The sequence below is a fragment of the Alternaria metachromatica genome (genome assembly GCF_023757995.1).
Source record: "Alternaria metachromatica strain BMP 0045 chromosome Unknown scaffold_23, whole genome shotgun sequence".
NCBI classification, from domain to species: domain Eukaryota; kingdom Fungi; phylum Ascomycota; class Dothideomycetes; order Pleosporales; family Pleosporaceae; genus Alternaria; species Alternaria metachromatica.
Window position 1 is genome coordinate 222,627 of NW_026055514.1, and position 21,586 is coordinate 244,212.

Sequence of the window (21,586 nt, forward strand, 5' to 3'; positions counted from 1 at the left end):
TCACCACGAGTAAAAACAGTGTTCCTCAACCAAAATGACACATGCATGCAGCAGTAGCAAGAGCAACTCTCAAGCCCACCAGAACACAAGTGCAATCCTTTGAATAAAGCGAAGGTATCCTATACACAACCACGACAACAACAGCGACGAGAGCAAACAGCAGCACGCCAATCAAGCCACCGAGGCAAAACCCATATGAACTAAACGCCCAAATATGCAAAAAAAGTGGTTCGCACAAGAAGAAGATTCGTGGGTAGCAGCAACCAACAAACAAGGGACAACAAGGACAGGTTCAAAAAAAAAACGCCAATACTCAATAGTAACCCAATTCAAGCCGAATCCAAACCAACCCAACCCCCCATCCACAATCCCCATCCATGTTACCTTTACCTTCGCCCCCTCCTTCCCACCAGCCTAGAAATGTTGTGTTGTATGTGCGGGGTATCCGATGATTTCGATAATACGTCTGTCCGCGAGAGGAGACAATCGTCCGATAGCGGTAAGTCGTCGATGCATTTTCCGAGTGTAGTTTGGTGTTTGTAGTAGGCCAAGGGGCGGGCTTTCAAGTGAGCTTAATCAAGCCTTCTCCTCTTCCTTTAAACGTCACAAAAAAATTCTCAGCTACTGTGACTCCGCAGCAAAAGCTACAACACACACACACATATTAGGGTCAATTTACTCACAAACTAGCGGACAAGGAACGTACTCTCTCGACACTGCCATTATCCGTCTGATCCACCGCCAGCAGGTTTGGGCTTTGCGCTCCGCCTCCGCGTTCTGTGAAGCCGCGCGTTTCGAGCTGTGGGCGCTTCTTGCCGGGGCTGGGGAGGCCGCCCTGTGATGAGGACGAGGCGCCGCCGTTGTTGTCCCGGCCGGGGACGCTGATGCTGGGGAGGTGCGAGGATGCTGTGTAGCGAGACTCGCTTGTGTGGTCGTACATTGTGCTGCTACTGCTGCCGACGGTGGCGCAGCGCAGGATTGTTTGGATGAGTTGGTTCTGGCGGAGGGGTTTGGATAGGTAGTCCTGAGATAGGCGTTAGTAGCAGGAAATGGTCTTGACATCATGGTAACGTACATCCATCTGTGCAGCGAGACACTTCTCGCGATCACCAACCATGGCGTGTGCTGTGAGGGCGATGACGGGTGTTGACGGGATACCGTTCTCACGTTCCCATTCACGGATCTTTGCTGTGGCTTCGAAACCGCCCTGAGATGATGTTAGTGGTGTACTTGCGTTTGGAAATGTGGCTCAACTCACCATGACGGGCATTTGCACGTCCATAAGCACACAGTCGTAGCGCTTCTTCTGGATGTGCTCAAAGGCTTCAAGACCGTTGTTAGCCACAGTGACTCTGTGGTGGTACTTCTCCAGAATCCTGACGGCAAGCTTCTGGTTGACAGCGTTGTCTTCAGCCAGGAGAATCTGGAAAGACTTGGAGTGATCCGAGACCAGAGGTGCGGCGCGACCATCAAGTGCGGGGATGAGCGCGTTACCCAAATCGATCGGCAAACAGGGTGTTGTCATGTAGCTCGAAATACCATTCTCAAGCGCGGACCTGAGGCTGATGCATACATGTGGCGTAAGCATGACGAGAGGAATGTATTTGAAGCGTTCGGCAATCCTGAGCTCCCGCGCTGTGTTGTCGTTGTCAACGATAACGCAGTCATAGGGCATGTCGGTCCTCTTCGTCGTCTCAGGAACCTCCTCAATCGACTTGACCACCATGGGTACGAGGTCAAGTGTCTTGAGGTGCTCAATGATCTGGTCTGAGAAGCCCGTGTTGCCTTGGTCGACAAACAGGACGGCGTGCTGCTTGTACGCCACAAGCTGAGGCCGGATGGCGGTAACCTCCGGCGTGCCGAGACGTACTCTGCATGTGAAGTAGAACACACTGCCCTTGCCAAAGTCTGACTCGACCCACATACGACCGCCCATGAGGGTGACGAGACGTTTGGAGATGGATAGACCCAAGCCGGTACCACCGAACTTCCTGGTAGTGGAACCGTCCGCTTGCTGGAAGGTGTCGAAGATGAGATTGAGCTTGTCGCCACGGATGCCTATTCCAGTGTCGGAAACAGCAAACTGGAACACGTAGTGATCTGGGCCGCATTCTTGCTCTTGCGCCATGGAGATGGCCACCTTGACTTCTCCTAGCTCTGTGAACTTGATAGCGTTACCGACCAAGTTGAGGATAATCTGCCTCAACCTGAAAGAATCACCCACAACGTAGTCGGGCACCTTATAAGATACGTCGTAGGCGAGGTTCAGCTTCCGCTCGTTGGCTCTTGATGCCAGAGATTTGAGGGCGTTGAAGATTGTGCCTCGCATTGAGAACGGAATCTCTTCCATGACCATGCGGTTGGCCTCGATCTTGGAGATATCGAGGATGTCGTCAATGATGGTCAATAATTGACCAGCCAGGTTATGAACAATAGTCAACATCTCTCGTTGTGCGTGCGTAAGGTCGGTGTCGAGCGTAAGCTGGGTCATTCCAATGATACCGTTCATGGGTGTTCGGATCTCGTGCGACATATTGGCGAGGAACTCGGACTTGGTCTTGTTGGCCAACTCGGCGGCTTCCCTGGCTGCTGTGTTCCTTTGAATACTCTCTCGCAAACTGGACACCATCTGGTTGATCTTGCGCTTCAGCTCGTCCATCTCGCCGGAAGCCTCGACGGTGATTTGGGTGAACTTGCCCTCCATGGCAGCGTTGGTGATGTCGCCGAAAGCGCGCACCTGGGACGTAAGATTCTGGGCCATGGTGTTGACGTCTGTGGTGATCTCTTTCCATCTGCCGTCGATGTCTCTTACATCTGCTTGGCCGCCCATCTTTCCGTCTACGCCCACATCGCGAGCTACGCGCTTCACAGCAAGAGACCATTCGTCTAGTCTCATAACCATGTCGTTGATAGTGTCTTTGAGTAGTCGAATCTCTCCTTCGGCGTCCACGTGCACTCTGCGGCTCATATCTCCCTTGGCGATGGCCTGTGTGACCTCGGAGATACTTCGCACTTGCAGCGTCAAGTTCTGGGCCATGGTGTTGACATTGTTGGTAAGGTCCTTCCACTTGCCTTCAACGTTGTCGACCTGCGCTTGGCCGCCGAGGATACCGTCTGTGCCGACCTCACGGGCCACCTTGCTGACCTCTTGTGCGAATGTGTTAAGACGGTCCACCATGGTGTTGATGGTAATCTTGAGGGACAGAATTTCACCCTGGACCTCTGCCTTGACCTTCCTGCTCAAATCTCCTCTTGCGACGGCTGTAGTGACTTCGGCGATCTCTCGCACTTGTGTTGTGAGGTTCATGGCCATACCGTTCACATTCTCAGTGAGATCTTTCCAGGTTCCCTCAACACCATGCACTGTAGCTTGGCCACCAAGGCGACCCTCGGATCCGACCTCTCTCGCAATCTTGGTGACTTCATGGGCGAATTGCTGCAGCTGGTCCACCATGCGATTGATCGTGTTCTTGAGTTCCAAAATCTCACCCTTGCATTCGGCTTCGACTTTCCGGGTGAGGTTACCCTGCGCGACAGCCGTTGTCACTTGGGCAATGTCTCGCACTTGTGTAGTAAGATTTTGAGCCATGGCGTTCACGTTCACTGTGAGTTCGTTCCACATGCCCTTGACACCAGCGATTTCAGCCTGACCACCGAGCTTTCCTTCGGTTCCGACATCTCTGGCCACCTTGGATACTTCAGTCGCAAACGACTGCAGTTGGTCCACCATGCTGTTGATGGTCTGTTGCAGCTGCAGAATTTCTCCGCGGGCCGGACGTTCAATCTTGCGACTGAGGTCACCCATGGCGACTGCGGTGGTGACTACGGCGATCTCTCGCACCTGGTCGGTAAGATTCTTGGCCATCCCATTAACTGCAGGACACGTTAGCATCGGGCCGATAGTGGAACCCTAATCACAACGTACCACTGTCAGTCAGCTCAGCCCAAATACCAGCAACTCCTGGTAGGTTGGCTTGACCGCCCAATCTGCCTTCGGTGCCGACCTCTCGGGCGAGGAATGTAACCTGACTAGCAAACTCCTGGAGTTGATCCACCATGGTGTTGATCGTGCGCTTAAACAGAGTGATTTCAGGGTCCATCTCCTTAGCATGGATCAAGACCTTCTTGCTCAAGTCACCCATGGCCACGGCCGTGACGATGGCGCCGATTTCCCGCAGTGCCTTTTGGAAAGCCAAGTTGGCTAAACATGTTAGCCGTGTCAACGCCTATGTGAGGCTGTAGAGCCTACCCTGTTGATGTTTGCCGAGTTCTCTCTTAAGTGCGCCGATGTCTTCAATGCCGTGTTCGAATACCATGCTCTGTGTCGTCAACTGCTTGTTCACTTCCTGGCTCAGGTTGTCTGTATCATGTCAGAATGAGCGCATGCGACTCCATTTGCACGCCCTTACCAATGTGCTCGCGCTGGTTCCTTATCTGGTCGGCTTGCTGGTTCAGGTGTACGCGCAGGTAGTTAAGCTGCTCCTCGGTGAGGGCTGCGGCGGGCTGCTCGGGGTCGCCATTCGACTCTTTGGCTGCGAGCCAGTTGGACACCCAGATGGCGCGCTCCTTGTTGGATCCCCGGCGGCCCTGGACGGGTGGGCCGTTGTTGCCGCGCACGACGCCGGCCTGTGTATATAATACGCCCTCCTCCGGGGGCTCTTGTGCGGGTGTCAGAGGGAACTGGCCCTGCTTGGTCGCGGCGTGGCTGCTCTTGTGCTCGAGGAAATCTATTCTTGAGCAGAGCGCCGACAGCTCCTGCTCGAGTTGTGTCTTCTCTTCGCTCTCCGGGCCCGGCAGAGCGATGGCGTTGGCGGCCGTCTTGGCTCCATTGGCCGAAACCTGTGCGCTGAAGCTGGGGTCTCGCGTGGGGTCATGTTGGCGGGCGAGGTTGCGGATGATGGCTGAGACGCTCGAGTACGTCTCTGCGGCCATTGTGGCGGCGGGTGGAAGGGTGCGAGGCTCAAAAGGCTGCTATGTGCGCATCTGGAACGGGGGAGAGGAGGGAAGTGCGGCGGGTCAAGTTTCGGTGCGAGGGCAGGCGGAAACGGACAAAGGAGGGACTGAAGAGTCTGCCGGTGCAGACGGCTGCGAGGATGCTGATGGATCGCGAGATGAACTCGAGAGGTATCGAGGAAGCGCAAGCAGGGGCCCCGCTGGAATGGATATCCAGTATGGCTCAAACAGGGCTAGCGCGGGATCTAGCAGCTAGGCAGCGTGAAGAATAGCCGCACGCCACACGATGGAGGAGCAGAGGGGAGCGCGGCGGAAGAGAGATGGAACACGCCAGCCCAACGCAGCGTCACGGGCGTGCTACACTATGCTGCCTCACTGCCAAAAGGATTGCCCGACATGCTGCCGGGTTGGGAAAGCAGACTGGACGCGAAGATGACAGTTGAGCGCTACGTCGCGAACTGCCTAGCGATGCGTGCTGCACGGGTGGGTCCACACGTGCACGGCCGAGCTCAGAAACGGACAGGGCGGACTATGGCTGCCAACGGCCACTTGGTGAACAAACCACCGCAAATTCAGCCCTCCAGCACAACACCACTGCACACCGCCGACGTCATGGCCCGCGAAATGAAGTGTGACCATGCATTTCCCGTCCGCGTGCCAGCTCTTAGCACGTACGAGTTTACGAACAGAGCGACGAATGGCAGTGCGACCGAAGCCACCTGCACCCACCAGTGTGGCAAATTACCCCTATTCGCTGCTAACGGCGCGCGGAACAGGCATCGCCTAGCATCGCACCACACCGCGGACACCATGGACTTCAACGCCCACGGCCAACTGTGAAAGCGCCTCTAATTTAGCCACGGCAGCTCTGCGCTGCTCTCCTGTTTGATCTGCATGCCACTGCACCTGCCGTACTCGTGCCGTGGTTTCAGCGCCATCGATCGCAATACTCTCATATCTTATCGTGCGCTGACTGACAGCTGACAGAGGGGCTCTGTGATGGTGCGTACGGTGGGGTACGCTTGTTCACAAAGCACGTCGCTTCGCTCAGGGTCTCTCCCGGCCGTCCGGCCGACTGCAGTAAGCGTGTCTGAGCGGATGCCGGCACATGCTGGCTAACATGCGAGGACGTGTTCTTGCGCTGTCCACAATCGACTCGCCGTTGCACCAAAGCAAGGAAACATTGGGAACCCGGTCGGCGCATCCGAACACTCCCCGGGTCCTCGCCCCGGGACCAAGTTCCACGCAGCGGACAACCCTACAGAAATTAGATTTGCTTTTGCAACATCAAGGTATTTCACGACACTCAACACGATATACATGTCCAAGATCAGTCATGTGGATCGTGACGAATTAGTACGGTTTACCTACTATGTATCCACCTAGGGACCCCTCCACTATACACAAGGAAGCCATCTAAATTTGGAAATTCTTCTAGAAAAGTTGTGCTGAATTCTCTCTTGCGACTACGTAGTCTCTACGCTTACTTTCCAGGAGCAAGCCTATCGACCGACATTTCTCGATTTCATGACGTGTTTGCAGAATACACATCCCCCACTCGTGGTTCTAGATCCTCTGTTGCCATAACGTAGTCTCTTGGAATCTCTCAACTTTGCTACATGCCCGCAGAATACATACACATCAAAACCCATCAAACACCATCCATTCCAACAACGTAGTCTCTCGGGATCTCTCAACCTCAAACCACATTTGCAGAATACATGCACCTCAGAAGTCATCATACACCTCCCATCCCCTCAATAATCCAGCGGCGTCTCCCCCATCTCCCTCCCCTCCCTCCCCTCCTCAAAAGCCCCCATCCTCCACGTCGCCAAAGCATCAAGCGCATCCGGCCCATCCCTCTCCTCCCTCCCCACCATCATCGATAACTCCGCATCAGTCCTTGCATGCGGTAGCGGTAGCGCAGGAACGGCCCCAACCCCACCCCTCCTCTCAAACAAATTCCTCCTCGGATTCGTGCTTTCGCTTCCATTTTCACCCTCCATGTTGACTCTTGAAGTATCAATCCGGGAGTCCCGTATTGGAGGCCATAGGTGACGGATTACATATCCTGGTCTTCGTGATGCGGGAACGAAGAGGTCGGCTCGACACATGGGACATGTTGATGATGATTCCAGCCATGTCATTAAACAGGATTTGTGGAAGATGTGGCGGCATATGTTAATCTTTGTACCGGGGTCGATATCGGAATATGGTTCGAGACAGATTGAACAGCTGTCTTCGTGGGCGTCGAGGCATTCTGTGCGGATTTGTTTGAGGCCGAAATTGGTAAAGGCTGAGCGTGATCCGTAGGGTGCTGTGCGCGTCCGGGCAGGTGTGTTGTTTATTTCGATGTACGGCATAGTTGCGGTTGTGGTTGTGGTGGTACTCGTGCTTGCGGGGCTTGTATGACTTGTGAAAACAGTAATGTTTATAGCAGCCGCGGTATGCGTATAGATAGTTCTAGTGGTTCTGGTATAGGTTGTGGTAAAGGTAGTGGTAGTAGTTCTGGTAGTAGTATATGACATGGTAATCTATCTCGCGGCAGTTGGAAATTTTCAGAAGACAGGTCCTGCAGTGTAATCCTACAAGAGATAGTCCAAGAGAAAGAAAAGATCCTCCCACCCTTTTATTACACCTATTTTGGCACTAGAATGTGCGAGCTCCATGACAACTGTGGTTCGCTTGACCCAAGAAATGAATCCACGGGCGAATCACAAGGGGTCAGATACAAACGACATCTCCAAAACATGGCTGCGTCAATGGAAATATGATTAATCTGTATTTCAGAAACATGAGACTGGCTACCTGAGCTTCTTCGCATGCGCAACCAGACTCTCGATGACTTGCTCAAAGGCGTCCTTGTCGCCTAGTGCGCTTTCTAATCTCTTCTGCCAGTACTCGAACACCTCTTTTGCTCTTTCTTGCAAACCCTTTAGGTGGTCGATGTGCATCTTCAGCTCCTCGTCAGTCAAGCCTTGCAGTGCTGCATCTGTTGTCGCGCAAAGCTGCATGGTACTGCTGATGTCCAGTTCCGGTGGTGGTGGCGGTCCCTTGCGTTTCCGCTCTGGTTTTGAACTTGATGAGTCAACTGAAGTGGATGATTCGTTCTCGCGCTTGATGCGTCCCAAGGGACCACCGTTATTTCGACCGTCTGAAGAGGGGCGCGGTGAGCCGCCGGGTATGTGTATTGAAGGGAGGATGAGCTTCTTTTGTTTGGATGCAGGGAGGATCTCGTCAAGGTCGACGGGTACACCTAGGGAGACCAGGAACAGCCGCCGTATGCGCGAGCGGACCCAGTCGGGAGGTTGTAGTGGCGGCGGTGCGACTAATTGGGTCCATAATGAATGACTCCGTTCCGAGAGGAATATGGACCGCGTTTCCTCGGGATTGGTGGATATTGTGGGTATGCCGTCCTGTGCAGGGTACATGTCATCAAGATATGGCTGTGTTGCTGAGACGATATCTTCAAGTGATGTGAGTTGGTCAAAGTCTAAGACGGGCTGTAGAAGGAGAGGTTAGTCAGATTGTCACCACAGCAAGCGGACAAGGCAGTAGTATATGTGGACTAGAATTGCTGCGACTTACAGGACCTGGCGAGGGGACAGGTACAGGAGGCTGTTCTGGGGGCTTATCAAATGATGTCTCTGCATCGTCCTCGCCTTGCTGAAACCCATCGTCAAAGTCCCCAAAATCATCGTCACCCTCTTCGCCTTCTTCAAAGTCGTCGAAATCGCCAAAACCATCGTCGTCACCGTCAGCGTTGCCAAAGTCGTCGTCTTGCTCGATCGAGGCGTCGGCGTCGGCTTCGGCAAGTGTTTCAGGTGCGGCTTCGGTTGCGCCGTCACTCGGGCTTATTGGGGACCTGTCATGCGAGGTTGGTGACCCTTCTTCCGTCAATGGTACGCAGGAGGCACCAAGGAAATGCCCTACGTACCTGGATTGCTGCTGCTCTGAGAAGGCTCCTCCGGTGCTCTGACAACCACGTCAGGCGTAGCATCGGCCAGACGTTGCTGGTGGGCAAGTGTACCGGGGACATCGCCGTAGCTGGGCTGGTCGGGGTCGATCTTCTCGACAATTGTCTTGGGCACTGGCGTTCCTCCTGGTGTCAGAGGCCTGTCGCTGACGCTGACGCGCGAGGCACTGCGACTTCGTGCGCCTTCTGGGACAATCTCAACCTCGTCGGGGACAGCGTCTTGGGTGCGCATGTTGTATGCGTCTGTTCCGGGAACCTCGCCGTGGGCTGGCTCGTCGTCGACTCGCTCGACTCGTGTGATGGGAATGGGCGAGGTCATGTCCGACCGCGCAGGCTGGCCTTCGGTAGCATCGGAGAAGTGCTCGTCGCTTGAGTCGGCTGTGTGATGTTAGGATTGATACGTCGTGTGAGCAAGACGACATACCCAGCTCTTTCGCGCCGGGGTCTTCCAGCTCTACGCTCTTGCGGGGTGGTGCTAGCTCGTCCGGCATGTCGAGGCAATTGATGTTGCTATACTTGACGGGGTGTGTGTGTTGTGGGAGACGTCGTGAGACCTGGGTCACGGTTATAGAGGCGGAGGAGGGATGATCTGCGAAGGCGACAGGAGACTGCGCCTCGTTGCTTGAGCGTGTCGTCGTTCAGGCACGCTCGATTAGCGGGGACGAGCGGTCTGGACGCTCCAGCAGCGGGAAGGTGGGAACAACGATTCACCGGAGCTAAGCCCCGACCCTTGCACCTGTTTGTCTAACTTTTGGGCGCGACGTCGATGCGCGTGAGGAGAATACACGACTACGCGCAATTCTTTGACCTCGTCCATTAGCGGCCCGACCATTGCATCCCCGGGCGCGACACGACTAGACTTTCGCGCGTTCTCGATATCTCGCCGACCACAACAGCTCCGTCGCCCATCAACAACAAACACCAGAGCTCTCCTGCACACCCGCTATCATGAGCGGCTTCACATTCGGCGGCGCTGCCAACAACAGCGGCGGCAGCAACACTCCCCAGAAGTCGCTGTTTGGCGCTGCACCCTCCACTGGCAGCGCGACGCCATCTCTCTTCGGCACCGCAAACAACACCTCGAGCACACCAGCTAGCAGCGGCGGCGGCGGCCTCTTTGGCGGTGGCGCAGCTAGTTCAGGCGGCTCAGGCGGTCTTTTCGGCGGCGCATCCAACACACCTGCATCCAAGCCTGGTGGTGGTCTGTTTGGCGGAGGCTCAGCTACACCGGCCCCATCCTCAACACCAGGTTTCGGCGGCGGTTTTGGCTTCGGACAGAAGAAGGAGGGAGATGCGCCAAAACCAGCTGGTGGACTCTTCGGTGGAGCTTCAACTGGCGCGGCGCCAGCATCTTCCGGCTCTCCATTTGGTGGATTCGGCGGAGCAGGTAGTGAGTAGCTGGGCATTTCTGTGACATCCAACGCGACTGCTGACATGTCGTCTAGGCTCGACACCAACAGCCACGCCCGCAGCAAACAAGACGTCTTTCCTCCCCTCCACCACTCCAGCCGGCGCACCTCCAGGTGGAAGTCTATTCGGCCAGAACAACCAGTCTAGCGGAGGCACATCCTCGCTGTTCGGCCAAAAGCCAGCAGCAACCTCTGCGTCTTCCACACCTGGTCTCTTCGGCGCTGCATCCGGACAATCTGCCGCGAAGCCTTCAGGCGGCTTCAGCCTAGGAGGAAACACAGGCGCCTCGGGCGATGCGAACAAGCCCGCTGCACCTGCGTCTGCTCCCTCGGGCGGCCTATTCGGAGGTGGTCCGTCAGCGCCTGCTTCGCAAGACGCGCAGGCTTCCAAACCTGCAGGTGGTCTATTCGGCGGGCTGGGCAGCAGCACCCCCTCCTCGACACCTGCGAAGCCATTGGGAGGATTTAGCTTGGGTACCTCGTCTGCTGCGCCAGCTTCTACGCAGCCTACTGCGACCTCGGGCCCGAGTCTGGGTGGAAACAACGCTGCGTCATCCGGTTCTGCGGCACCGAGCCTATTCTCGCCTGCGGGAGCTTCCACACCAGCATCTACGGGCGGTGGCTTCAGCTTTCCCAAGCCTGCTGCTCCCGCTAGCACCGCTGCAACAACTGGAGCTACGACCACGGCAACAAGCGGTGCGCCTACGACAACCGCATCGTCAAACACATCCTTATTCCCCAGCCTTGGAAGTGGCTTGGGAGGCGGCAACACCACGTCCGCTGCTTCTGGAGCTGCTACCACCACCACATCTGGAGCCACTCCCAGCTTGTTCAGCAAGCCTGCAGGAAGCGAAGCACCAGCAGCGTCGTCCAACACCACTTCACAGCCAACTCCAGCCCCTGGAGCGACAAGCGGAAACAATGCAGGCCAAAGTGGACTTGCTGCGTCGACTGCCGGACCCGCACCATCAGCGCAATCACGCCTGAAGAACAAGTCCATGGACGAGATCATCACCCGCTGGGCCGCCGACCTATCCAAGTACCAGAAGGAATTCCAATCGCAAGCCGAGACAGTCGCATCATGGGATAGGGCGCTCGTCGAGAACTCCGACAAAGTCCGCCAACTGTACTCCAAGACCTTCCAAGCCGAGCGTGACGCCGCCGAAGTCGAGAGGCAGCTAACGATGATGGAGGAGAACCAGCAAGAGCTCGACTCTTACCTCGATCGCTACGAGAAGGAGATTGATAACCTCATGAAGATGCACGGTGTCAGCGGCAAGAACGAGACGCTTCGCGGCCCAGACCAAGAGCGCGAGAGGACGTAAGTTGTATCTATAACCCTCAAAATTTGCACAATGACTAACAACCACCCAGCTACAAGCTCGCCGAAAAACTGCAAGACCGCCTCAACGAACTCAACAAAGACCTCACGGAGATGATTGAAGAAATCAACAACACATCGCAGACGCTCAGCAAGACGGGCAAGCCAGACGATCCCCTTACGAAAGTCGTCCGCGTCCTCAACACACAGCTTGCTCAGCTCCAGCTTATCGATTCGGGGGCCTCGCAGCTCCAGGAGAAGATTAACAAGGCGCAGAGGGAGGGCCAGCGTGTTGGTGCTAATGGCTGGAATGGACTGGGCAGTGATCCTTCGGCTGATTTCATGAATAGTATGCGTGGCGGGAGGGCGAGCCAGAGGTTCGGTGGTGTGTCATAGGGGGTTTGATTTGAGAAATATGGGACAGGGTAGGATAGGTCTTGTGCTCTTGATGGATGGATGGTAGTATGATTGCATAACAATTCGGCGTTATCAAGGCGTTTGTATTAGCTCCTGGAGCCGCTCAGTAGAAGTACAACAACACCAAAAAACGACTACACTTTCTCTGCCTCGCCTTCACCCCCCGCAAACCTCCCCTCCTCCTCCCCCTTCCCCCTAACCTCAGCATGCACAACACTCCCCTCCCTCCTCCGCTCACTCCTCTCCTGCCACCAAACACCGCCCGCACACCACACCCCCATGCCAATACTAACCGCAATCATAGCCCACATGCCCCTCGTAAAATACGGCGCCATATCCGCGCCGTAGAACAAAATACTCCACCAAGCATTAATCGCATTACTCCCCATATTCATACTCGCTATCACCACGGCACGCAGACTATCTTCTTCGTACCGCAGCACATCGTTCGCCCACGCGAAGAAAGTGGCTTGGCAGGCGTATACGCTGCCCGCCCAGTAGTACATGCCGAAGTGGATGGGTGTGGATTCTGGATACGCGAGGATGAGCGCGGAGGTAATTATGCCGGTGGCGGCGATCCAGTAACCGACTAGATAACGCTTTCCGCCCATGAAATCCGTGAGGGTCGCCCAGAAGAGGGTGGATGCTATGCCGACTGCTGGGACGCCGGTTGGGTAGTTGTTGTTCTGGGCTACGGTGTATGTTTCCGTTGGATGAGACCGCATGTACAGTTGCAGCAAGGCGTTTGTGCTGAAGGACTCGGTTTCTCCGGCGAGGATCCAGAGGATGACGAAGAAATACCAGTACCACGTAGAGAAGCAGTGTTTTAGGAAGGAGAAGGAGATGGGGGTTCGTTCGCTGACTTCGGGGACGCGGGATATGGCGAGGGCTTTTTCGGTGGCGGAGAGGTAGGGGGCCCTTGTGTTACGGGGGGTGTCTGCAGAGGTAGAGGTACGAAGTCAGTACATGTCTCACATGCATTTCGTATAGCCAGGACTTACCGGGGAAGAGGAGGAAACCGTAGAGGGCTACGGGGAGGGTGATTATGCCGTCGATTACTGAGAACGATGTTAATACATGTGTATGTAGATGTGTGGATAGAATTGAAAACTTACTGAACAACCACCTCCACCCACTCATCCCCCTCAACCCATCCATACTACTATGAATTCCCGTCTGGATAAACCCGCCTATCATCGTGCCTGCCAGACCCGAAGCAGTGAAGATGCCGGATCTTTTCCCTAGCTCTTTTTCTGTGTACCAGGAGCCTAAGATGTAGTGGGTTCCTACAAAGGTGGAGGATTCGAAGAGCGCTTGGAAGAAGCGGATGGCCATTATGTCTTGTGGCTTTTGCGCCGCGGCTGTTACCATTGTTAGGCCCGCCCATGCTACCTGCGTGGTGGTGTTAGGATATGAAGGGTGGTTGGGTGAGGGATGGGGAGAGATGTACCATGCATGCTGGGAAGAAGTAGCGGGGTTTTATGTAGTAGAGGGCTATGTTGCATGGGACTTGGCCTATGGTGTATCTGAGGATTTGTGACATTAGTAGAGTTTCTCGTGTCTCTTTCCTTGATGCTCACTCACCCAACAGTGAAAACGGTGTTGATTTGATTGAGCTGGTTGCCTTTGAAGCTCAACTCTTCCCTCATGCCAGAAACATACGCATTGTTGAGGTTTGTGCGATCAAGATAGTTCAGAAAGTACATGAGACAGCAGAAAGTAAGGATGAAGAAGTCGAGCTTCTGCACCAGCTTGCGCTCGCCTGGCGCATTCTGGTCGCCTCGAAGATAGGCGATGAAGCTGTTGGCCATTTTGGAGATTGTTATCTCAAAGTTGAGATGTTGCAGTGTTGACCTCAGCTGAGCAGAGGTGATGCGCCCCGTCGCTAGTAATGTGAGGTTGCGCGACAAAAGACGATTTTATCGCGTCTCCAAACAATCGCCGTTATCAGTTCTGTATGTAGTCTCGAATCTCTTCGGGTGACATTGTCCGTCCATGCATGAAAGGACCGATAGACGCTGGGAACGAGATATGGATGATAGTACGCCACTTATGCCTGACTCGGAGCGTTCACAATCAGTAACCCTCACCGACGATCATGACGCCTGTGGTTGGATAGCTGATTGCCGGTATCGGGTGCTTGGGTAGGCGTATCTGAATCTCAACACGGCAGGTATATCCTCTTGAGCAACGGCAGTCTATCTCGGCCGACTGAGCGGCATGTCTGCTTGGACTTAGTCTGGCTTGGGCGCGTGTAAATGCGGGGAATGGTACTGTCGACGCCTTCGATGGCTTCGGTTCAGGGCCGCCATCACGTATGGACCGCGGCGCAGATGCACCCGAGAGTGGGGAGGATAGGAATACGGAATGGCGAAGGATACTCACGGAGATGGACACAGGTTCCTCTTCTAATTTAATATACTTGTGTATTACTGTCTCCCATATCACGGTAGTTTCGCGTTGCAAGAAGTCCTGAAGTATGACATCTGAAGCGAACTGGGAGAAAGTTGCCGCGGGGAAGCGCGCCGCCCTCGCGGAATCCATTCCGACTCAATACCGCATACCCCAGGACAAGTTTCCACCGGAATCACAACTCGATGTCACGACGTGGCCCAGGGAATCTGGATGGCTTACGGAGTCAGAACTCGCGATCACTGGGAGCACCGCGTCAGATATCCTCGAGAAGATCGCGTCGAAAGCATGGAGCGCCGAAGACGTCACGGTCGCGTTCTGCAAATGCGCCGCAGCAGCGCATCAACTGGTATGGCAGAGTTTTGTGGAGTAGAGTTGAGGTGATCTGATGGATTATAGACGAATTGTCTCAGCGACGCCTTCTTCGATGAAGCGGTGCAACAAGCTAAATCCCTCGATGAGCATCTCGAACGAACTGGCAAGACCGTAGGACCGCTCCATGGCCTGCCTATATCGCTCAAAGACAACTTCAACGTAAAGGGGAAAGACAGCACCGTAGGCTTCACCTCGTTAGTGAACCAACCGGCCGAATACGATGCGACGCTGGTAGAGATACTGCGTCGACTGGGCGCTGTCCAGTATTGCAAGACCAATGTGCCAACAGCCATGATGATCGTACGTACACGCGCATATGTAACGAGCTGAAAACTGACACGACACAGGCAGAGTCCGTGAACAACACATTCGGCCGTACCGTCAACCCGCTCAACCGCAAAGTCACGTCTGGTGGATCCTCAGGCGGAGAATCAGCCCTCATCGCATTTGGAGGGAGCCCTCTGGGCGTCGGAACAGACATCGTTAGTACCACTTTCTACTAGACCTTCAGATCTGACAATATCAGGGCGGCAGCTTGCGTATCCCAGCGGCATGTACCGGTATCTTCACTCTGCGCCCCTCCTTCGGTCGCTTCACCACACAACGATGCAGATCCGGTCTCGCTGGCCAGGAAGCAGTGCAATCCGTAAACGGACCCATGGGAAAGACACTGTCGGATATCACCATGTACTCCAAAGCCATCATCGACGCAGAGTGCTGGAAGATAGATCCAAAGATGCTGCCGATACCGTGGCGACCAGTAGATCTTCCTAAGAAGCTTAAGATCGCGGTGCTTTACAACGACGGTATTTGTTTGCCTACACCGCCTGTGACACGTGCGCTGAAGGAGACGGCGGTCAAGCTGAAGAAGGCTGGGCATGAAGTTTTGGCTTGGAATCCGAAGTTGCATGCTAAGGCGATAGAACTTCTGGGGCGCATGTTCGTTGCGGATGGAGGCAAGAGCGTGGAAGCATTACTCGGCGTAACAGGCGAGCCGTACCGGCCAGAGATGTTGCAGTACAAAGACGCCAAAGAGCTGGGCGTCTATGATATGTGGAAGCTACATACGGAGAGATCTGAGCTTCAGCGGCAATACCTGGAACAGTGGATGGCCATTGAGGGACTCGATGCCATTCTAGGTAAGACAGAGAGAACTATGGTTTTGCTGAAACATTCTTTTCTGACAATCATTAGCTCCAACAACCCCATACTCAAGCGTAGCGCACGGCGACTTCAAATACGTCGGATATACCGGCGTGTACAACGTGGTTGACTACTCTGCCACGTCGTTTCCTTGCGGAATCTCGGTCGATAAGGCGTTGGATAAGTATGCGAGCGACTATAAGGCTCAGAGCGAGGCCTGTCAGGGTGCTTATGATAGCTGTAAGTGGCACATCTTCTCATAGTTGATAATGACTAATGAATGCCAGATAATCCTGAACTGCTTCATGGCCTGCCGGTTAGTCTACAGTAAGTACTACATGAAGCTTCTTTGTGGTGATGATAATGCTAATCTTTGTAGGCTCGTTGCGCAACGGCTGGAAGAGGAGAAGGTGCTTGCTATGACTGGGACAGTGCTTGAGGCGATACGGTCGTGAGTATGTGATGCACGTAGTATGATATATCTCCAAGATACAAGAAGCTCTGCAATGTCACAACTGCCTTTGCTTAGATCTCAGATAACGTGGGTGAGTGTCGCACTTACTCTCAAAGTGAGCGGGGCCCTTCCTGTGCAGCAACGGAAAGAGCAAACCGCAGACCAGTTGTGTCAGGCAGGTAAACAGAGCTAGCTCAACCTCCATGTTGTCGCACTCACACGACACCGCTTCCACACCTTCCAGCCGTCCATCCTTTGTCTCATCGCTATAACGACCAGCTTCTTCTACACCCTCTACCTCCGTCGCCCTGCTTGCGCTTACCTGCGAGCAGTCGAAGCTGGTCGTCTCATATTCATTTTGCATCTCACCTTCTAGGCCGACTTCTCACCCCAACCCTCTAGCAACTCGGTCGGCAAACTTCACATGAGCGCATAAACTGCCGTCTTTGGTTTTCACACGTGTTCGCCGCCTCAGACAGGCCGATCTAATCAATCGTTTACTTAACAACATGACTGAGTCTGAGAACAATGCCTCGAAGGCGTCGAGCGCTCTCCCAAAGACGACGAAGGCACCGGAGCGCAAGAAGCTTGGAACACGAACGACATCGGACAGACTTCCCTGGCTCAATGCCAAAGCTTCGCAGGCCGTGGCTACAACGTTCACGGATGGTCAGAACAGCACAACTGTGGAAAGCCCATGCAGCTCGCCTGTAGATGGTCACGAAAGCCCTAAGCCATCTCCATCACCAAGCACGCGACCTAGCGGCAAGGTGACTGTCGCGACTTCAATTCAGCCCATTATCACGACCAGACCGATGGCACGAAGGAAGTCGTCAGTACCAGCAGGCGAACGTCGGGTCCCATCAACAGCCACCAGTAGCCCATCTCCAGTGACTAGGCATCGACAAGCCCAGACGCGTCGTTTCTCATTGGCGACTAATACAGTAACGCCATTAAGGTCGGCGCATCGAACGTCCATATCGCAGTCACATGAACCACAAAAGAGGCTTTCTGTCGTGAACATCAAACAGGATGTTGACGAGCTGGGAGTCAACCATGTTCACGATGCTCGCCCTCGCGCTGACAGCCTCGCGCCAGTCCCAAATCATCTTCAACAGTCCAGCACGTCAGACTGCACCAGCACGCCTCCAGCAGTAATCTCTAGAGTCACAATGTCTCCTACGCAACCGGCACCAGCCCGCGTTACCTTTGAGCGGGCGGCAAAACGAAAGATAAGCAACGCAGTAGAAGACTTGGAAGACATGGTACAGGAAGCTGCCACGGTTGCGGAGGTTGTCGATGATCAGGGCCAAATGGAAGAACTGTACACGATTATCGAAGGGGCGAGAGACGCCGTACACGACGCTACCGCCGAGCCCGAATATCTCATGACAACTGCTCTTCCTCTGAAGGTGTCTGAGTCATCAAGCTCGCCTTCTCGCACTCACAACATACTCCCGGTTGTCGTTGATCGCACTAATCTGGATGATATCGCCCCTGACGTCCGTCTGCATGCTGATCTGCCCAGAGCTTCGGTGTCTTACGACTGGGCCTACTCGAATCAGAATGCGCGAAAAGAAAGCAGTTCTTCTACGTCGTCATGTTCGTCCAGTGACCGCAAAAGCGAACGAGACCACCTCCATGCCGATCTGCTTCTGCCCAAGCTCGTTCAGCCAGCTCCGAGAGAACATGTGGATTTTGTCCTCCGTCCTGTGGGTCGAGATGAGTCTCGTGGTCGCTCTCGCCGACGCCACCACCACGGTGATTCCACACGACACCGACATCGACGCCACCACAGCCCAGAGCTTGTGTGTCGACCCAAACCCCGGCCCGAACCAAGAGATTCAGGCTTCGGTGAAACCGAGTGCTCATCCGACGAGGATGATGTACCATCGAAACCATATGGCGGCGAACTCACGGTGCGAGAACAGGCACACCATCATACGTTTAGTCTTCATCGACACCACCGTAGACAGCCAATTGCGAGAAACTGGTCTACGGGCAAGAAGCGTCTAACCGCCAGCATTGCATGTATTAACACAGCTCTGCTTGGCATCATCGTCGGTATCTACGCCGGTGAGGTACCTCGCATCCAGTACTCTCTCGCGGACGAACGCCATATCGTGATCATAGGCAATGCAGTACTCTACGCTGGACTTGCTATCTCGACCTTCTTTGCTTGGACACTACCTCTCTTACACGGACGAAAGCCCTATATTCTTGCTTCACTAGCAATCGCCCTGCCACTTCAGTTTCCTCAAGCTATTGTTGTAAGCGGCTACCACAACAAGGAGGCAAGGTATCGTGTCGGCCTTCTGCTATCGCGTGGTGTATCTGGTCTCGTCCTCGGCTTCGCAAACGTCAATTACATCACTGTGCTGCTCGACCTCTTCGGGGCTTCACTACAGTCCAAGAATCCTCACCAAGAGTTCGTTGTCGCGAATGATGTCCGCCGCCATGGTGGGGGTATGGGTATGTGGCTGGGTATCTGGTCATGGTGTTGGATTGCTTCCATTGCCGTCGGCTTTCAGATTGGCGCTGCGATCATCGACCGTCTATCGCCGCAGTGGGGATTCTACATCATCGTCGTGATTCTGGCTTTTGCCTTGGTCCTCAACATCACGACTTCGGAAACGCGACGCGCACCCTTCCGGAAGTCTGTAACTGAGGTGTACGACAGAGACGAGAACTATATTACCAGGCGCGTGAGTCGGGGTGAGGTAAAGTTACATATCGAGACTGAGGGACCGAAGTATTGGTTTGAAGAAGTGTGGGCGGGTATCAAGCTCATGACAATGATGCTCTGCCAACCTGGCTTCCTCGTCCTGGCACTCTACCTCGGATGGATCTACGCCCAGGTAGTACTTGTGATAGTCCTTCTCGGTGCTCTGTTGTCGCGAGACTACCGATGGAAACCAACAAAGGTGGGCGCAGGCGTTATATCGATAGCTATTGGCGCCTTCCTCGCCATTCCATTGACGAAAGCTGGTATATTCTCTCGAGAGCGGAAGAGTGCGTTTCGAACCGACTCCATGACCTTCCAGAAGCAAGTGACCTGGTCGAGCCACCTTGTCCGCCGCGCCATCTTCACGCTCACGCTTCCGCTGATGGGCATGGCGTACACTGTCTCGTCGGCTAGGTGCCCTCAGCCATGGCTTGTACCGATTATCTTCGCTGGCGCTGTGGGATTCCTCAGTATCCTTGCCATAGCCGAATGCCATGGCCTGATGATGGAGACGTTCGATACGTGTGACTTGCAACCTGGAGTCAACACGCGACATCGCTTGCAAAGCATGGCTGTCCAAGATCGCAGACGAAGGACGAACTACACGTCCTTTCCACGTGTTACTGCTGGTATCTTTGCTAGCCAGATCATTGCTTTCGTCCTCGCCGCTGTCGCAACCATGGTGGGCGGCAACATGACGCGAAGTCTTGGCGCACAAAAGTCCACGGGTGCTACGGCGGGCATTCTCTTTGGCATCACTGTTCTTCTGATCCTGGTCCTCTGTCGCTTCAAGTCCGTACAAGTTATACCCAACCATACCTTCGGAACCCGTCGCGACACGGCAGCCTGGCAGGAGTTCAAAGACCTAGAAAAGGTCGGCCGGGGCAGTGATTGGAAAGCTGTCGTTATTGGAAACCCCAGTGGTAAGATGAGAAGAATGAGTGTGCTTGAGCTGGGCGCATTGAGTCGCTGGACTGAGATTAGAAAGTTAAACTTTCTGATCAAAGGTGAGATGTTGGGACAGCCCAAGGAGAAGAAGCGGAGTTTCGATGGTAGTTGGTGATGGTGTTGTGAGGAGATTGTTTACTGCTGGAGAAGTGTTGTATAACCTGGAGATGAGTATGACAGTGAAGCACGTATTTTTCATGATACAACTACAAATCTCTCGTGAAAGTGACCTCATTGTGACTAGCATGGGATTGTTGAGGTTGTAATGGCAACATGGTTGATCCCCTGAGCCGGCAAGCGGCGACGACGCACGGACTCCGCTGAAAAACCAAGCGTCACTGCCGAGCTCCATCCACCCTCACGAGACGAGCAGACGACCGGCGACACCCCATCTCCCCTCAGTCAATTCGCATCAACATGTCTCTCGCTGCATCACGTGCCGCCATACGGCAATCGACGTTCGCCGTCCGCCGCGCTGGCATCCGCAATGCCTCGACGACCGCCGAAGCCACCAACACTGTAAAGGAAACCGCGTCAAAGGCACAGTCAAAGGCATCAGAGGGTCTCACCAAGGTCACAAGCTCGGCGAGCTCAGCCGCACAGAGTGCCGGTCAAGCCGCCAACAATGCGACACAGCAGGCCACTGGACGGGTAGGAAGGATGGTCAACTTCGTCAACGGTCAGTCACACCATCTCTGCGGCGGGGGAGGGTATCAATTGGCCATGTGCGAATTGCGTGCAGTAGTATGAGCTGAGAGAGCAAATTGCGGAGTGCATTGGCTTGTCCGAACAGCTCTACATGGCTTATCAGGCGCAGCCATATTTGCCTGGCTCACCCATGACAGACGGATAGCCGCGAGTCGCAGAACAGCGGAAAACTCCAAACTGAACTATCGACTGACAGTACTACAGGACTGGTTCCCAAGGCTACCTACTACGGAAGGGTCGGACTCGAGCTCGGCAAGCTTATTGCCCACCAACGAAGCATGCAACCACCGTAAGCCTCCCAGCAGCACCACTCGACACACTGGAGTATCGGAATAATTACTAACGGCACCCAGATCCGTCCAGACGATGCAGAACTACATCCAGCCCGCATTGAACGCTCTCCGCAACCCAACCTCGCTCTTCAACCGCGTAGCCAGCGAAGCCAACAGCGCCTCGCAGCAACCCGCCAACGTCCTTGCACAAGTCCGGAACATCCCCCGCGAACAATGGTACTCGATGGGTGTAGTTGTCGCCGAGGTGATTGGCTTCTTCTCGGTTGGCGAGATCATCGGCCGTTTCAAGCTTGTTGGCTACAGGACCAAGAAGGACGAGCACCACTGAGTGCGATGAGCTGAGGAAGCTACGACACGACTATTACAGCATGCACAAAGGTTCCAACGGTAGCGAGCAAGACGACGAGGGGGCGGCGAGGAAACACTGTACGATTTGGCGGGCAGGGAAGCTG

At 54.6% G+C, this 21,586-nt stretch overlaps 7 protein-coding genes across 7 annotated transcripts; 4 read left to right on the forward strand and 3 right to left on the reverse strand.

Annotated features, from left to right (window-relative positions):
* Positions 1-679: 679 nt before the first annotated feature.
* On the reverse strand, positions 680-4,932 carry J4E83_008280 (uncharacterized protein; the record flags this gene model as incomplete). The annotated part of the gene is made up of 6 exons (XM_049335177.1): positions 680-1,024; positions 1,076-1,207; positions 1,259-3,873; positions 3,926-4,201; positions 4,250-4,360; positions 4,410-4,932. The coding sequence occupies 6 exons, from the start codon at positions 4,930-4,932 to the stop codon at positions 680-682; spliced, it is 4,002 nt and encodes a 1,333-aa protein (XP_049185716.1).
* A 2,825-nt stretch (positions 4,933-7,757) lies between these two features.
* J4E83_008281 (uncharacterized protein) lies at positions 7,758-9,420 on the reverse strand (the record flags this gene model as incomplete). The annotated part of the gene is made up of 4 exons (XM_049335178.1): positions 7,758-8,456; positions 8,542-8,840; positions 8,891-9,307; positions 9,354-9,420. The coding sequence occupies 4 exons, from the start codon at positions 9,418-9,420 to the stop codon at positions 7,758-7,760; spliced, it is 1,482 nt and encodes a 493-aa protein (XP_049185717.1).
* Positions 9,421-9,877: 457 nt separating this feature from the next.
* J4E83_008282 (uncharacterized protein) lies at positions 9,878-12,055 on the forward strand (the record flags this gene model as incomplete). The annotated part of the gene is made up of 3 exons (XM_049335179.1): positions 9,878-10,319; positions 10,375-11,659; positions 11,713-12,055. 3 exons carry the CDS (start codon positions 9,878-9,880, stop codon positions 12,053-12,055), a joined length of 2,070 nt encoding a protein of 689 aa, XP_049185718.1.
* A 155-nt stretch (positions 12,056-12,210) lies between these two features.
* J4E83_008283 (uncharacterized protein) lies at positions 12,211-13,887 on the reverse strand (the record flags this gene model as incomplete). Its single annotated transcript, XM_049335180.1, has 5 exons — positions 12,211-13,013; positions 13,078-13,134; positions 13,192-13,468; positions 13,527-13,602; positions 13,661-13,887. 5 exons carry the CDS (start codon positions 13,885-13,887, stop codon positions 12,211-12,213), a joined length of 1,440 nt encoding a protein of 479 aa, XP_049185719.1.
* A 668-nt stretch (positions 13,888-14,555) lies between these two features.
* Positions 14,556-16,461, forward strand: J4E83_008284 (uncharacterized protein; the record flags this gene model as incomplete). Its single annotated transcript, XM_049335181.1, has 7 exons — positions 14,556-14,837; positions 14,888-15,163; positions 15,211-15,345; positions 15,390-16,002; positions 16,058-16,246; positions 16,294-16,333; positions 16,386-16,461. 7 exons carry the CDS (start codon positions 14,556-14,558, stop codon positions 16,459-16,461), a joined length of 1,611 nt encoding a protein of 536 aa, XP_049185720.1.
* A 1,171-nt stretch (positions 16,462-17,632) lies between these two features.
* On the forward strand, positions 17,633-20,248 carry J4E83_008285 (uncharacterized protein; the record flags this gene model as incomplete). The annotated part of the gene is made up of 2 exons (XM_049335182.1): positions 17,633-18,044; positions 18,504-20,248. 2 exons carry the CDS (start codon positions 17,633-17,635, stop codon positions 20,246-20,248), a joined length of 2,157 nt encoding a protein of 718 aa, XP_049185721.1.
* Positions 20,249-20,550: 302 nt separating this feature from the next.
* J4E83_008286 (uncharacterized protein) lies at positions 20,551-21,462 on the forward strand (the record flags this gene model as incomplete). Its single annotated transcript, XM_049335183.1, has 3 exons — positions 20,551-20,812; positions 21,046-21,130; positions 21,195-21,462. 3 exons carry the CDS (start codon positions 20,551-20,553, stop codon positions 21,460-21,462), a joined length of 615 nt encoding a protein of 204 aa, XP_049185722.1.
* Between the last annotated feature and the right edge of the window lie 124 nt (positions 21,463-21,586).